The sequence below is a fragment of the Euwallacea similis genome, chromosome 2, assembly GCF_039881205.1.
Source record: "Euwallacea similis isolate ESF13 chromosome 2, ESF131.1, whole genome shotgun sequence".
Lineage (NCBI taxonomy): Eukaryota > Metazoa > Arthropoda > Insecta > Coleoptera > Curculionidae > Euwallacea > Euwallacea similis.
In genome coordinates this window covers 3777434-3793719 of record NC_089610.1, presented here as the reverse complement: position 1 = coordinate 3793719, position 16286 = coordinate 3777434, and the positions used below count along the sequence as shown (strand labels likewise).

The following is a 16286-nucleotide window of genomic DNA, read 5'->3' as shown; positions in this document are numbered from 1 at the left end:
CGTCGCTTCATATGCCATAATCGCAAAACCTTTAAGCGATCTGTTGAGGAACAACAAGGAATTTGTGTTAGGCGATGAACAAAGACGGGCATATGAGACGTTGAAGGAATTACTAACTAGTGAACCAGTCCTGTATATTTACAGGCAAGATGGTGAAACCCAATTACATACTGATGCAAGTAAGTATGGTTACGGCGCTTGCTTGATGCAGAAATCCAACGACGACAATAAATTCCACCCTGTATATTATATGAGTAAGAAAACGACACCAGCTGAAGAACGATACCACAGCTACGAACTGGAGGTTCTGGCTGTGATACAAGCTGTCAAGAAATTTAGAGTCTACCTCTTAGGCAGTAATTTCAAGATAGTCACGGATTGTTCCGCTTTCCAGAAGACTATGGATAAGAAAGACTTGACTACGAGAGTAGCACGATGGGCATTACTGTTGGAAGAATATTCATACGTTATAGAGCACCGAAGTGGCCGTCGAATGGCCCATGTGGACGCTCTGAGTCGATATCCAGCCGTAATGACTCTAACTGAAATTAATGACGAAGAAGGGACTCTGCGGCGATTAAAAGCGGCGCAAGAAGGAGATGAGTTCGTCCAGGCTGTCAAGAAAATTGCCAGCACTGAAGATTACCAAGGCTATTTAGTAAAGAACGGTATTTTGTACAAATACGACAATGGGTTGGAATTAATAGTCGTACCGAAGTCGATGCAGTCCGGGGTCATAAAGAAAACGCACGAAATAGGCCATTTTGGCATTGCAAAAGTGGAGGAAATCGTCAAAAGAGAATTCCATATACCGAAGTTGAAAGAAAAGATTCATACTGTTATTAAGAATTGTGTGGCCTGCATTCTGGGAAACAGAAAAGAAGGAAAGAAAGAGGGAATGCTGCACCCGATAGCCAAGGACGAAGGACCGCTATACACTTACCATATTGACCATTTAGGACCTCTGCCTTCAACAAATAAAAATTACCAGCATATATTGGCCGTAGTAGATGACTTCTCGAAATTCGTTTGGCTGTACACTACCAAGTCGACGACGTCGCGGGAAACCATCGACAAATTAAGAACGCAACAGAAAAATTTTGGAAATCCGTCAAGAATAATTACAGACAAAGGTACTGCGTTCACGTCGAAGGAATTCAGCGATTATTGTGAACATGAGGGGATCCAACACGTCACTGTCACCACCGGAGTACCTCGAGGGAACGGTCAAGTGGAACGGGTTAATCGCACGATTATCCCTGTCCTTACGAAACTGAGCATGGAAAATCCTAGTAGGTGGTATGACAAAGTAGATAAGGTGCAAACTGCTTTGAATTCCACACTGCAAAGGAGTATCGATGCTACACCGTTCGAGGTATTGTTTGGTGTCCGGATGAGGCATAATGAGGAGATTCGCATTAAGGAAATGCTGGAAAAGGAGATAATCAAGAATTTCGACGCAAAAAGGGAAAGACTACGTGAAGATAGCAAAAAGCAAATTTTGAAGGCGCAAGAAGAAAACAGGAGGCAATATAATTTAAGGCGGAAGAAAGCGACAAAGTATAAACGGAGGGATTTAGTGGCCATAAAAAGAACGCAGTTCGGGGGCGGGCTGAAACTGTGTAAGAAATTTCTTGGTCCTTATGAGGTCATCGAGGTTCTGCCCAATGAGCGATACGAGGTCATTAAGGTGGGCACCCACGAAGGACCGGGACGCACCTCTACCTGTGCCGAATACATGAAGCCATGGGTCGATAATGATAGCGAATCCGAGGCGGATTGCTAGTCAGAATGGCCGAATGTAGGATCCGCTCGTCAGATCGCTCTAACTCTTCTAAATGTAATTATTACTGTCTGACCAAATCGAGACACCAACGGGAAAGTCCGAATATTTGTTAGATAGTATTAGTTAAATTAGGGTTGAGGAACCGAGGGGGATTAAAAAGTGAGGTACCTCGATGTTACGCCCATGCGTATCGTACCTGAGTTCGAGTGATTCTCGGCTGTTGCTGGGTTCTCCCAGTAACCTCCTAGAATCTGTGTCACGGAAAAAACCCAAAAAGCGAACATCTCTTTGTTTGAACCAAGGAAGAAGGGCCGGAGGATGGTTGCTAAGGGCTCAAACAAAGGATGGTTCGTGGTGCTGGCTCGCAGCAGCCAGATGTTGTAACGGTCGCTGGCCTCTACTCGAGGTACGACACTGGTTTATTACCCCCAGGTTTAATATTTAAGATTTGTGACAAGGAGAATCGCTCTCTTTGATATCCGGAGTGAACGACGAACTAAGTGACGCGAGTTTTTACTAATTAAGTTACCATTTAAGCTTCGTATTGTACCCTATCCCAATTATACATAAACCCTAGACAACCGAATAAAAGATAAATCCCACATATATGTATATAAAGTGAAAAATTTTTAGTGTTTGTTAGCTGTGTGATTCTATTTTGTATTATACGCAACTACACTTGTTTGCTCATGAGAATTAAGCAGTCGCGGTAGCTCTCTCGGGTAGTGAACACTTCGTTCATGGATAATGCCATACATACATATAGTCGAATCGATGGATCTTTGTGTGCACGACATCAACACGCCGCTATTAGTATTCATTCGATGCAACTAATTGTCATTTCACTGTTGCCGACCAAGTGTCTATTATTGATTATTATTTTCCTAACAAAGACAATTGTTTTTGTTACCATCGTGGACACTAGGTCATGTTTTCTTTCTGGACCTATTATGTTCTTATTTGTTTGTTCTCCATTCCATAATATAAATCGGCATATCGATCCTTCAAGCGCCAATTCTCCTCTTGCAGTAGGTGTCATCTCAAGAAAACTATTTCATCAGTAATGAACATGCATATGATACCTTGCCTTGCCTTTGCTCGAACGGGGTACCCAACACGTAAGGGGCTAATTATAGAACCAAGATCCCATAATCAAGTTTATCTCTGTGCAAACTACTCTCGTTGACATGCAAATGAAACTTTGCTTAACTTCGGCAATGTAGATTCCGAGTCGCTGATCATTATTATTAAATACGTATGGTTTATAGTAGCCCGTTGTCTATTTTTTGCGTGCTCCCAGGTTGTGTTTCATGTATGCGCAGTTGATTTCTTCGCGCTCGCGGTTTTTTATGCGCATTCAGGTTAATTTTCGCGTGCTCGTAGTTTATTTTTTTGCGCCCATAGTTTTTTACGCGTATTCAGGTTATATTTTTCAAATAATATTTTGAAGAATATCGAGGATTTCCTAGGTAGCCACTCGATGGTCTAAAATGAACTCGGAAGGGGCTTTTTTGACTTCAACATATCGAAAACTGAATGACTAATCATGTGGTTGGCGCTTTTTGAATTAGGAAGGAGTAAAAAATGTCTCCCTCCGCGGCTCAGCTAATGCACCAAGAGCGTTAAGAGAGCTTCCTTTCCAAACTATTTATTTGACAAATCAGCTAATGGATCTTATGAATATTTCAGTAAGTTTAACATTATGAGACTTTGATCTTGAACCTTTCCGTGGCGGCTCACTGTAAACTGGATATTCTAGGAAAACAGCTTTATGTAATTCACGGTCTTGTATTCAGTCGAACGTGTGTATCTTTCTAACGCGGGGAACATTTTTAACAGTTTTTAGTTGTAGTTGTTTTGTCTCCCTTTATACCAAATTGTATGGCCCTGCAAGTCCATTATTCCCTTCAGAATTTATGACTCCTTACACCGAGCACAACCTCATTTATCTCGAAAATTGTGACAAAAATTATTTGGCTCGTGTGATATATTCCGGCCTTAAAAGAACCCATTTAAAATGGGATTGTGAATATTGATAAGTGGGTAAGATTCCCTAATAAATAGATAATTAATGGCGGCAATTTGTAACATTTATTTAGTATGTCCCGGTAGATGAAGCTAATCTGCCTCGTGGCCCGGATTTTGATGACGTTTTCCCCGTTAAGCGACTAGGTAACAATTAATGTTCTGGACAAACTAAACTGGAAATTTATTGCCTATAAAAATGTTACAATTAAGCCCTAGCTGGACCTAGTAGCAACTGAAATAAATTTGAATGTGACATAACATATTATAGCTTCGGGTTTTGGCAGGTTGACGGTATTTATTTTCCGGGCACAGTTACGGATTAAGACCCCCTGTTGATCCGTAATTGTGCCTGGAACGGTTACTTACGGTTTATTAAACAGTTTAATAAAAAATGAGTTCCAGTCCCATGAAGCTCCTGTAAGCCACAAGCGCACCCCATAAGATTAATGCTCGAAAGAAAATTAGTCCACCAATGTGTTCTTTGGATTTATAGCCGCACAATTTACAAGTATCTGACAACTAAATAGAGTGAGCCGCGAGCATTTGTTAGGGTATAATGTCTGGATCCCGTAGCTATTATTTAAATCCCTTGAAATATATACCGTGTGTATGCCAGGGGAGGCCCCTCAGTGGCTGGTTTAATGTTGACGTATTTATCGTTCCCATCGAGGTTAAGTGATAATACTATATATATACCACTGTATATAGCTATATACAGCCACACATAAGGTATATAGCTGGATGGAAACTGATGTTGCGGGAAGACAAGCTCGGCATCCCCTTTAGGGAAGCCCTGTGGCTCCATAACAACATGCATGCAGTTCCACCTACTTTTAAAACGACTGCTGAGTCATGGTATATTGTCCCCTTGGTGTAAGTTATTGATTGCCCCCCTCCTCCCCTGAATATATTATGTTTGGTAGGTGCCACAGCGATAGAAAAGAAAAGCTGTCCACGCCCGAATAGTTGTCGCTTCATAAATAAATGTATTAGGAAGCGAGGGCTCTATGACAATGGCTTAGGAGGATAAATGCTTTAGAGTCGTGCCAGGATAAGGACGTTCCATACAAAGGCTTTCTCTGGATTACCGTGGAAAATTTCCCTGGAACAATTTTAATTCGGCCAACAATATTCCCGGGTCGATTCAAGAAGTTCGGAATTTCTTCTCTCGCCTTCGACACGAGCTTGATTATGCAATACATAACTTTTTCCATTTAAGATAGTAAGAAAGATGAATGCAAATAGCCCTAGGAAAAATCTGAGAGAATTAAGGGGTGTTAGGATGCAATGCCTCATTTCAGTTCTGCGTTTAATTAATCAAAATCCTATTAAACCTCTAGACTATGTTGGACCCGGAGGAAAATATTTTACCGGCGTCATCTGTCGTGTCCTTTTTGCTGCACCTTAGCCAAATTTTCGAATGTAAGCACAAGACTTAGTAGTGCAAAGGGCTGACCCACAACCAAGATTGGTAAGGAAGATAAATGGAAATAATCAAAGGAAAAATCTAAGAAGAATGAGGTCAATATGCCTCATTACACCAATGTTCCGAGCAAGCAAAAAAGACACGACAGGAGGCGTTCCTAAAATATTTTTCTGCGGGCTCAATATACCTGCCGTTGATGTTGTGGATTTCTGCCTGAGTTTAATTGACTCGAGATGACCCGAACTGACGAGATCTAATAGGATCAAAACCGGTCTTTGAGGTGCTCAACTTAATTAAACCCAGAGCTGGAATGAGGCATAAAATCGTAATAGTCTTTTATCTTCTCAGATTAAGGTAGTAATATTTCAATCAGAGTAATTTGGGGTATTTTTATTTGAACGTGACGTTCTTTTTCACCTTCCAAATAATTTTTTTAAGACGTTTGAGCCATTCAGCTCAGTTTTATGGCTGTTCCATGCTGAAATTTTATACTGCAAAAAAGATTGTTTGTTCATTTTTATGTAGTGTTTTATGCTTTAAAGGTTCATGAAACAACTTGAAAAATTCATCAGAAACAGATGAAAGGGGGGATCAAATGCGAATAATGTGGAAGGATATTCTTAGATCAGTTTCTTTGCCTCCATATAAATTACAATATATCCCAGCTTTCTAAGAAAAGTATTCGCGCATTAAACATTCAACACGCCATCGACTAATTTATTCATTACTGTCTATCTCCTGTTTTGGTTTACTCCATGAAATATTAAATTTTGGCTGGAAAATCTGAAAAAGTTGAGGAAACGACCACTGATTACCCACTCATAAATCCGCTCAAAGTTTGTTTTAATGAAAATTAATTTCAAGTTGCCTTCGTTGAACATCCTAATTACATCTTTATGAGCTAAAATAGAAAAACTGACATTAACAGCAACAACTTAACGTATAACGATAGATATATTATATTTTTTAAGGCTGAGTAGACTCCGTGAGTAGAGTGAGTGTGAGAGTGAATTCTGCAAAACTTTTTTAAGTTGGTGATGAGTTTTGCTGTCGAATACATGATGTGTTTTAAATCTAAGTATGACCACCCTGTGTCAACAAATTAGGCGTCTTTTTGTCAATTCTCTATAAAGAGTTGAACAAGATTAATCAATCGAAAGAAACAATGATTTTAAACGTCTTGATACCCCATCCATCTAGATAAGTCTCTGGTCCATGGAAAAAAGAAAATTTATGGATTTGAGAGCACGGATGCCGCATTACTAATGACAATCACGTACACAAGTTGACTGAACAAACGAGATTATCCGGCACATTCAACAGCTTATCGGGATTTTACGACAGCAAAGGCAAAAAAGGGGTGTAAGACAAGAGCGCCAAATTGGACCCTAAATTAGACTCTACATTCCATTTGCCATGTCCCATTTCTATCCTAATATTTACCCTTGGGAAACTGAATATTAAAATTCTTAACGAGCTTTTAGAGATGGAGTAAATATGCATCTTAAAAGTAGGGCAGGTTTGTTTAAGGACATTATTCCGGTAGTTAATAGTTGTTTACCTAACGAGTGAAGAAAGCGATACGTTACCGCACGCTGCTTGCAGGTTGGTGCTATGGATAAGAGCGGATACAGAGTGCTACCGGTACGGAAAATGTCAAAATTGAAGTTCCACAGGGGAGTGTCATTTAATTTTTATATTAATAATTTAATTGAACTTAAAGGTAATCAGTAAATACGTCAAATGACGAATTATGGTACATGGACATTACACTAATCTTATAGTATTGAGCAAAAATAAAAATAATCCTCGTATGCAAAATATTCCAGCTAACGCGCGCAAAAGAGTTTTTGTTACGCTGGACTACTGACCTGAAACGGAGTTCAGTCGCGGAGTCTCTTTCGCGTCGCCGTGACACGAAGTTTAATTCCACGTTTCATGTCACTTCAGTTTTGATCGACGCGAAACGGAGTTCGGTCACGGAGTCCCCTTCCACGTCGATGCGAAACAAACACGAACACAGAGTTCGATTCCACGTTCAATGTCACTTCGTTTTCGTATCGATGCAAAACGGAGTTCAGTCATACAGTCTCCTTTTGTGTCGACGAAATAGGTCCCGTTTCGCGTCGACTCGAAACGGCGTTCGGTTAATTAGTATCAGCAAGCGGTGAAATATCACGAACTTACAGGACTTACAGAATCCTTGACGATATAAATAATAATACAATTCTAAAGTTAACCGTGACTAATGCTCGAACTCTGAAACCACTATACCTTCCAGTCAATTTTAAACTTCCACGTCAAACTGAACATTACAATGAACTGAAAGAATGAAACCTCTTTGTAGTCAAAGATCTTTCCACATATTAGCTCAAGAGCTCTGGTAAACAACCCATTATTTTCTCAGACAATTCGCACACAGGGAGAGTATTTGCAGCTGACAATAAGACCATTCATCCAACATTATTGTCCCCAAAATGTGCTTTAGCCTTATCTATATTCTGCAAGAGCTGCATTCCAGATGGGGCTATCAGTAAGAGATTTGTCGGTTTTGGACAGGTCTCCCTCTAATAGCATATTGGGAAAGTTTAAAGCGCCTTAACTTAATGATATATGATATGCCTAATCCTGTTAAGGTGATTGAATTATCGGACCCATAAACTTTTCAATTTCCATTAGTTGTGGGTGTAGGTAGCTAGAATTTCAAAGTATTCGCAGCGGTGAGATTTATGTCAAGACAAAAACTGAATACGTGAGACATGGTGAGAAGTTGTAAACTTATTTAGAGAGAGATAGAGTTAGAATCTTATTTAACTCAAACTTATTTAGAGGGTTTGCGAAAATTTCCACTCAAAGTTCTCTGTGTCGAGTGCTGAAACAAATTGCGCTATAAATATGTAAATGCATCTAGTGTAGGCCACGTTTAAGTCTATTGTTCAACGACTAAATATTTAATTGAGTTATGTCGTTGCCGGGCTCAAATAATATTTGTTCTTTTGAGCGTTGCAATGGAATTGCCAATTTGCTTTGCCATTTAACCACCTTAACTCGATATGTGATGGAAATGTGTACTTGCATCTACCTCCCATTAATTTCCGGGATTTTTCCCTATAGGTAGTTCGGTTAAATCATTGACTGATAAGCTTAGCTGAACCATTTAGGTCGCGACTTCCTCAATAACCCATCACAATAACAAATAACAACCAAGTTCACTGTCATTAAAAATAAACAACAGGCCATTTTTAGCGTAATTATTTTAAATTAATTACGCAAGAGTTTCTACGTCATCAACATAATAAATTCAAATTTCAAGCCGAACATTCATACCAATTTTCGTTTTATTGTATCTACCTGAGAGGAGAAACTCAAATTTCAGCATTGAACAATACTGGAAATAAACAGTTCTTGTTTATTTGGGGCCTTCGCATTAGAATAAGTTGGCAGTTTTAAGAAAATAATCAGGAAACTTTGAAATAGAGAAAGTTTAAAACTCTTGTTTTATTTCAGGACGTGGCCATCATTGACTTCAAACTGCTCTTCGCCTTGTTTATTCGGCAGCCATGCTCGTGCTTTGGTTTTGGGGTGCTGCAGTGAGTTTGGTATCAGGTGAGTCAAGTGTGAACTGAAACGAACAACACGAGAAAACATAGCAAAAACCTGCAGCTTTCCTGAAATGAAATAACGTAACAAAAACGTAATAAAAACGTGACAAAAACGTAACAAAAGCTCGCTTTTGTTCGGGCATCCTAAAGCCGAATAGAGGAATACGCAAATGAGGCAGACATTAAGTATGGTGCCAGGACTATTTTCTGAAAACATTTTAATGAAACAGTAAGTCTAGGTAGTCAAGAAGACCATTTATTTAATTGCATTGTGTCATTTTCAATAAATAATGAATATGCAAGTAATCAATCTTCTCCTATCTGAGCCGCGGAGATTACGAGAGATTTACCCGAAGTAGTTAAATTTACGATTCTGCTGAGAAAGTAGAATTTTGAGGTATTTCATTAAGGATTTTATTTGTTGCAGTTGTGTTGGTAAAAAAAGAAAAAATAATTACGGTGTAAAATCTTATTAAATTTTTGCTTGCGCCGGAGGAGAATTTAACGTCAAAGCGTAGACATTTATGAACTGCAAATAAACTCTGCTAATTAGCAAAAACTGCTAAGTTAAGGGCGGGCAAAAGTGTCACTTTATGCTCTATATTAAAGGAGAGTTGGAGATACTGAGAGATTCACGATGCCCCATAATCAATAGCCATTACTGTTGGTGTGCATAGGGAAATGTTATCTACGGCAAAGAAATTACAAATCACGAATTGGAGAGTGCACCGAATAATTAAAATTTAAATAATATAATATCTTAAAAACAGATAGTCGTAGTGACATCCACGAGTAACGCATTTTTTTCTCAACTAAAATATCTATACAATATGGTGCGAAAGAATTATGAGCTTTTATAACTAGGAAAAGTGCCGCTGAAAAGTGTCCTTTTTAATCGGAATTAAAATTTCAAAAATACTCAAATTGTCGAGGAAATGTTAAAGAGACATTAAAATATCCATAGATCTATTAAGGTCCACTTTAATACCTCTATGGGCAGACTTTCAGTGGATCGAGCAGATATTGCTTTTAACCCAATTTAATGGTTTTGCTATTTCTGGAATGCTCAAAGTTTATTGAAGTAAAAGCCTGTGAAATATTGAGTCCTAAACACTCGATATGTTTCATTATAAATCTGATGGATTCAGAAGGAGATCCGTCTAGACAGCTGTGACAAATATTGTTACACCCACAAGTCTAGACGATTCTTTCTTATAAAGGAAAAAAACATTTTTTCGTTTGATCTCCATGATGGCACATTATGACGCTATTTTATGGCAAAATATTTTTGTCGCAAAATGTCGACATACCTGACGCTTGTCTGCCTCGCATCCTATCAGAAGTAAATAAAATATCTCCGTGAAGAAAAAAAAACGACGAGGCCTTTAAATGGGATATATGAAACCAGGTGTGAAGAGGTGATGCGAAGAATTAATAAGACGATATTTCACGCCCCACTGTGGTAAAAATAATCCCGGCAATGATGTAAAGAGATACTAAATTTTGTTTTTTGCCAGAACTTTTAATACTTTTGCTATAAATTCCGCCAAGATTCGACTAGGGCGGCCTTAAAATTGCTAAAAACAATACTTTTGCGACTGAAAAACATTGACGAGGCTATGCCCGTGACAAGGAAAATCAGAGGAGCTGCCTAATAATCCTTTTATGGCCAAAATGCATTATAAATCTAGCTTAAAGCAGAACTATATATTGGAGTTAAAGTGGTAATAGGGTCACCTGACACTCAAACCCTTGGATGGCCCTCGAAGACGTGTCGGAGGTACGAAAAGAGGGCCACTTGTTTCGCGACATGTCGTTTTCTTCTTTTATAAGTTACATTTCACCTCAGGTCTAGTATATGTGCTAAAAAAGAAAAAAAGGAGAGCCGGGAGTATATAGAGACTCATATCGCCTACGTGTTACAGCTCCTGCCCTACTTTCATCAGAAAAGATTTCAGCAGCATCATTTGGGTCAAGTGGGTTAAACGATTAGTGAAAATTCTGATTTAAAAAGTGTTGTGGTCAGAACCATAATGTAGTTTTGCAGGACGAAACTGCAGGATCGCACCTGGGGCTTAATTGTTTGCCGTAAATCTTATTGCCACCGGCACTCTGCAAAATCAACTGCTGCAGCATAATGTTATTAGACCTATTAATACTCAAACAATTAGCTGTATGTGAATTCATCTGTAATTAAACTGAATTGCAGATATAATTTGCCGATATAATATAATTATATTTTCAATGATTAGGCATTATTTCAATAATTTTATACTCCATTATGGAGTTAAAAAATCATTTGGGCTTAATTATGTAGTCATCGATAGCAAAAAGATCTTAAGCCAGTACCTTAACAGAAGCAAATTTGGTTGGGATTTTGTTAACAAGAGCATTCCTTTAGAATTTTATCAACAAGAGCATTCCTATGCATTTCTATTAACGTGAGCATTGCTGTGCAGGTTTATTTGCATGAGCGCTCCTGTGCAATGTGCAAATTAAATTTTAAGAAACACTACACATTACTAAAAAACTATACAAATTTGTCATTTTAAGAGAAGGTATATTTAACTTTATTATACAGAAGGAAACTATCTATTTAGTTAATTAATAATTCAATTAAAAACACATTAAATATCCGGTCATATTTGATATTTTAAAACGTTTTGTTTAAGCCGAACGTTTTATTAAATACCGAGTTGTTTAATATAATAATATTTGACACTGCAATAATTTGCATTAAATATAGGTATACCTGACAGTGCTTACGATTGACCTATTATTGGACTAATTTGGTCCTATTAAAGTAACATGTGGATTTGAAGTATTATTTAACCGATTAAATTTTCAGCGATTAAACCCAATTTGATTAAAATACAATCGCTAAAATGTATAACAGTGACCTGATTGATTAGCTCAGGGGTACCATGCAAGCTATGAGTGATTGCTGCTCCGAGATGAATCTGTTACGTAACCGAAAGATGTTTTAATGTTGTATAATGAGCATGAAATAAGGCTCATGCATTGTTTAGTAGTTTTGGGTGCTAGAAGGAATCTTGACCCCCAAATAAGTACCACCACCCTGTGATGCGGTGCGGTTAACAAAGTGTGAATCGTAATCCCGTAGATTATGAACACGAATGAACTTGATTAAAATGTAAACTTGAAATTTCAAAAACTGAGGAATAAAATTTAAAAAAATATGGAATTTAAACATCTCGTAAGTCCACCATGTCCCACTATATTCTCTTTCTAAACTAAATGTCTTCCTAGCGTTGAAAACTTCGTTTCTCCTCTATTCATCTCCTTTTAAAAATTTTAGAAAATATGCTAAGTCTCCAATATCTGTGTTCAAGTACATTATTTCTTTTACTTCTGGTATTGTTCTACAAATTCCCGAAATATGGTTATATATATGTATATGGAGATATGGGTGATTCAAATTTGAAAAATTTGGAAAAGTGAACACCTTCCTTGGATGATATATGGAAAAAAATATTTCTCGTTACAGTTAGGCTCATCTAATTAATTTAGTTGATGAAAAAACAAAAATAAACTAAAATTTGCGACTGTTTTCATATATATGTAACATGCCACAATAATTTTATTAATTCGAGATTTTCAAGAATTTGTAACGAATGTGAAAAGTATGAATGTTTACATATCCAGCTCGTTTACCTATCTGCATCATCCACTTGTTTATTCGTGCTTTATTAAATTCATTTTTCATGTATCAGGGATGATGTTTAATACACATATTTTATTTATTTGTTGCATTATCACTGAATGTTCACGAACAACTAAAACCATATCGCTCCTGAGATTTGCATAATTTCATGCCTAAATATCCAAAATAAATTATTTATCTCGCGAAATAGCTCAATGCAAACCAACCCTAGAAGATTCCAGCTATCTATTTATTTTCCCTCTCAATTCGGAAAGTCAACGTTTTGGAGATTTTATTTGCTTTCCAGATTGATTGGCAAATATTTGATGTCGATGAAAATCGTTTAAGCTCAGGAAGAATAAGATAAGATGTATTGTGAAGGATTACGGGGCAAGAGTTGTAAAAACCTTATTGGTTTGCCTGATTGGGACGGATTTATGTACTCGATTTTTCATGGAGATCCATGACTTTGTTGTTGGCCTCAATCGGATTAGGGGAAGCTTATTGTGCCGAGTGTACGTAGAGGAAATTAGGATGTTTTAAAGGTAGAATTTGGAAGTGAGTGGTCTATGGACAAATAGCAAGGTTCCAGCTTTGCAATGCTTGGATTGCGAACGAAAGAGGGGGATGGATTTCGACAGCCTCGGCATTTGCGAGCTTTCTAGCTTTTTGGAAGCGCTGCGAACCCCTTTGAACGAAAAAGTTTCATTCGTTACTTTCTAGGCTCCTGAGATTTTTTAAAGATGTTTTTTCATCTCCTTTCTCTTTCATGTTTTTCATCATTTTTTATTTTTATTTTTTCTTCCCTCTTTGCACCTCCTTTTCCTCAGGACCACGAGATTTTATACGCAGCTCCAAAAAGTCATAGAAATACGTATCTCCCGATTTTTGACCCACCGCAAGACACAAGTTGTTTATCCCTTACAGAAAAGCTCCATCAGTCAAACAAGCGTGTTTTCACTTGCACAGGTCAAAGAGAAGCGAACAATCGTTTAATACGAAACGTTTAATCACTTTGCCAGCAGCAAACTTGCAATTGACAGCCAACATAATTTATTATTCGATTTGTAACTTCCGAGTTAACAAGTTGTTTGGATCGAGATTAGAGTTCGCAGTTCCCGCAACTTCCGGCAGTGAAATGTCATGCAAATTGAGAGTCGAGTCCGTAATGCGAGATCTGAAGGACAGGACAGTTGAGGTTCGAAGGGAAGCCGGTTTTGGATTTGATCTCAATCCATAATTCATTCCAATGTATTAAATGGGTTTTGCCTAATGGATTCAGGGGAGTATTATTGCTTATTTGCATTTTAAGATTGCCTAGATGGGTTCGTGTCAATAATTCGTTCTGGAATCTTCCTAGGAAGAATCCTAGAAGGAAAACAAAGAGTTTTCACACGACTTGAGATACCAATGGAACGTGGCAGCTTTGTATCCTTAAAACTTCCAGTAAGTGCACTTCAAGCCAATTTTTTAAGTTCCAGGAAAACAAGTCTGAATTTTGAATTTTTAAAAGGTCTAATCTGAATTCCTTCATTTAAGTCGGGAGGGTACTAATGTTTTGTTTAATCCGAAGTTATAAAATGACCAATGGAATGGCCGATGGAACTTTTTCTGATTTCGATAATTCTTGCTCTTCACCATATCGTCAAGGATTTTAAATTTCTTTCTTGACACATGGTAATTTAATTAATGAAGATTTCCAAAAATATTGTGCTTATGTTCAATCGAAGTTGTATTACCGACGCACGTATTAAATGATATTAACCTGCTTAATAATTTAAAACTATGACTAACTGCGTGGCTCCTGACGATAGATTTTCGTTAAAAAGTTCTTGTTTATGGATTAAATTTTTTCCATGCAAAATTTGATCTGCCATCTGCACATCTATGTCCGTCTCATCGATCTCCCGCCAGACAGACCTTTTAATCATTCTCCAACGCCATTTCCCAGAACTCTACGATTCAACTCCAAAAAGGAAATTATGACAATCGAAGAATAATTTCACTGTAGCGAGGCCCATCGTTACTTTCCCTTCAACGTCCCTTAATAGGGCTTTATTAATTGTTACGAACGTTAATTAAATTTCCAACTAAGGTAGATCATTAAAGTGTCGACTTTAGGGAGAACTGTTTTAGAAAGCTGGAAAATAAATTACAAAAATATTAATTCAGATCCTATTTGGGGGCACTGAGTAAATTTATTTACTGTGTAGGAAGTTCGAATCATTTGCCATAAAAAAATTGCGGTGCGATGCAATTTGCGTGGTAGTACGATTAAAGCACGTTTGAGAGAGAAAGCCGAATCAAAGAGACCGAATAAAATAATAACATTTCGACTGAAAATAAAATTGCCACGGAATTAAAATCATTAATGAAAAACTTAATTATTATGAAAACTCTTTTGCTCTATCCGAGAGCGGTTTGAAATTCAAATTAGGAGGGTGTACAGGGACGCTTAATGGAAAATTATAATTTGCCAAGGAAATTTCGCTGCTTATTGCGAAATTTTGATAGTGACTTAGTAAACGGTAATACGGGCAAATTTCCCGGCTCTTTGTACGCTAATTGATTCCCCAATAAATGTTCCTTGAACATTCCCAGCAAAGTGTTTTCAAGTAACATTGTTTAATTGATATTTTAGTTCACCATTTAATGCGCTAGATATGGGCGCAAGTTGCAAAATTCTTGTTCTGAAATCAGTCCAGATCCAAACAACCGAGACATACAAGAAACTAACTAGTCCGGAGAAAATCATCCAAATCTCGTGCGCCGAGTTAAAGCCAAAAAACTGAATAAACAAATTTGCGAGAAAAATACGCGACTTCAATTCTCATTTTCCAACATTGTTTAATGCCTTTACAAATGGCTTATAATGGCCCGCAAATACTACCCCAGAGGCAATACTAGGGGAAGTAAATGAAACCTAACAACTCGATAATAGAATGATATGGCTCTCTAACTTCGCTAAGTCCCAGCCGGTATTCTAGATGCCATTCTGATAAGTTTAAAGTGTATTTCCTGCTTCGGATACGGCTTCGGAAATCTAGCTTTATTGCAAATGGTCAACCGTTTATGTAGCTCTGAATTTAAACAGAGCGACAGTTAGTACAGAGTTTACGAAGGCAGAGCGGTTTGCCAGCGAACGAGCTGTTATGATATTTTTTCGTAACGCGAAGCAAAATTGGTCAAATAGGAGCAATATAAATAATAATAAAAAAATTATAAAAATAATAATAAAAAAAAATTAATAAAAAATACACGGATGTTAAGAATAATGCTTATTATTCTTAATGTCTCTGAAAACTTGTATTGTTTTGTTTTGCCTTCATTCCCTCCTAGCGTGTCGACATTTGCTTTACCTGAGGCAAAGTAATATTTATGAGATAAAACTAACCATAAAGCCATATTACGCTACAATGTATTTCTTGTCCCGGTACAGCAAAAATTCGAAACCATAAACTTTCCATTACCTACGTGGAAATTTAGAGGGTCAAAAATGGTATGATCCCTTTAACGTTTCAAAAGATTAATTTTTAACACACCTGCATCATATATTCCCTCGCATCTCACCGTCTCGTTCCGACATCAATAAGCTGCAAGTCTTGGCGATAAAAAATCCACTCAATTTCCTTAAAATCATACATCACGACCCTCAAAGGAGACAGAAAGTGATTTCCTAAATCACCTCCTTCCAAAGACAGAGTCGATATTGCCACGAGATCGGGGACTTTTTGCACCAGCTCGGATAATTGCAGATTTCACCCGAAAGTGCCAAGTTGG

At 37.6% G+C, this 16286-nt stretch overlaps 1 protein-coding gene across 1 annotated transcript in view; it reads left to right on the top strand.

Moving 5' to 3' along the window:
• LOC136419469 (Ig-like and fibronectin type-III domain-containing protein 1) overlaps positions 1-16286 on the top strand; it is a 93047-nt gene that overhangs the window by 58187 nt on the left and 18574 nt on the right. The window contains exon 2 of the mRNA XM_066405812.1: positions 8748-8846. Coding sequence (XP_066261909.1) covers positions 8801-8846 — 46 coding nt within the window. The 5' untranslated portion in view covers positions 8748-8800. The remainder of the gene's footprint in view (positions 1-8747; positions 8847-16286) is intronic.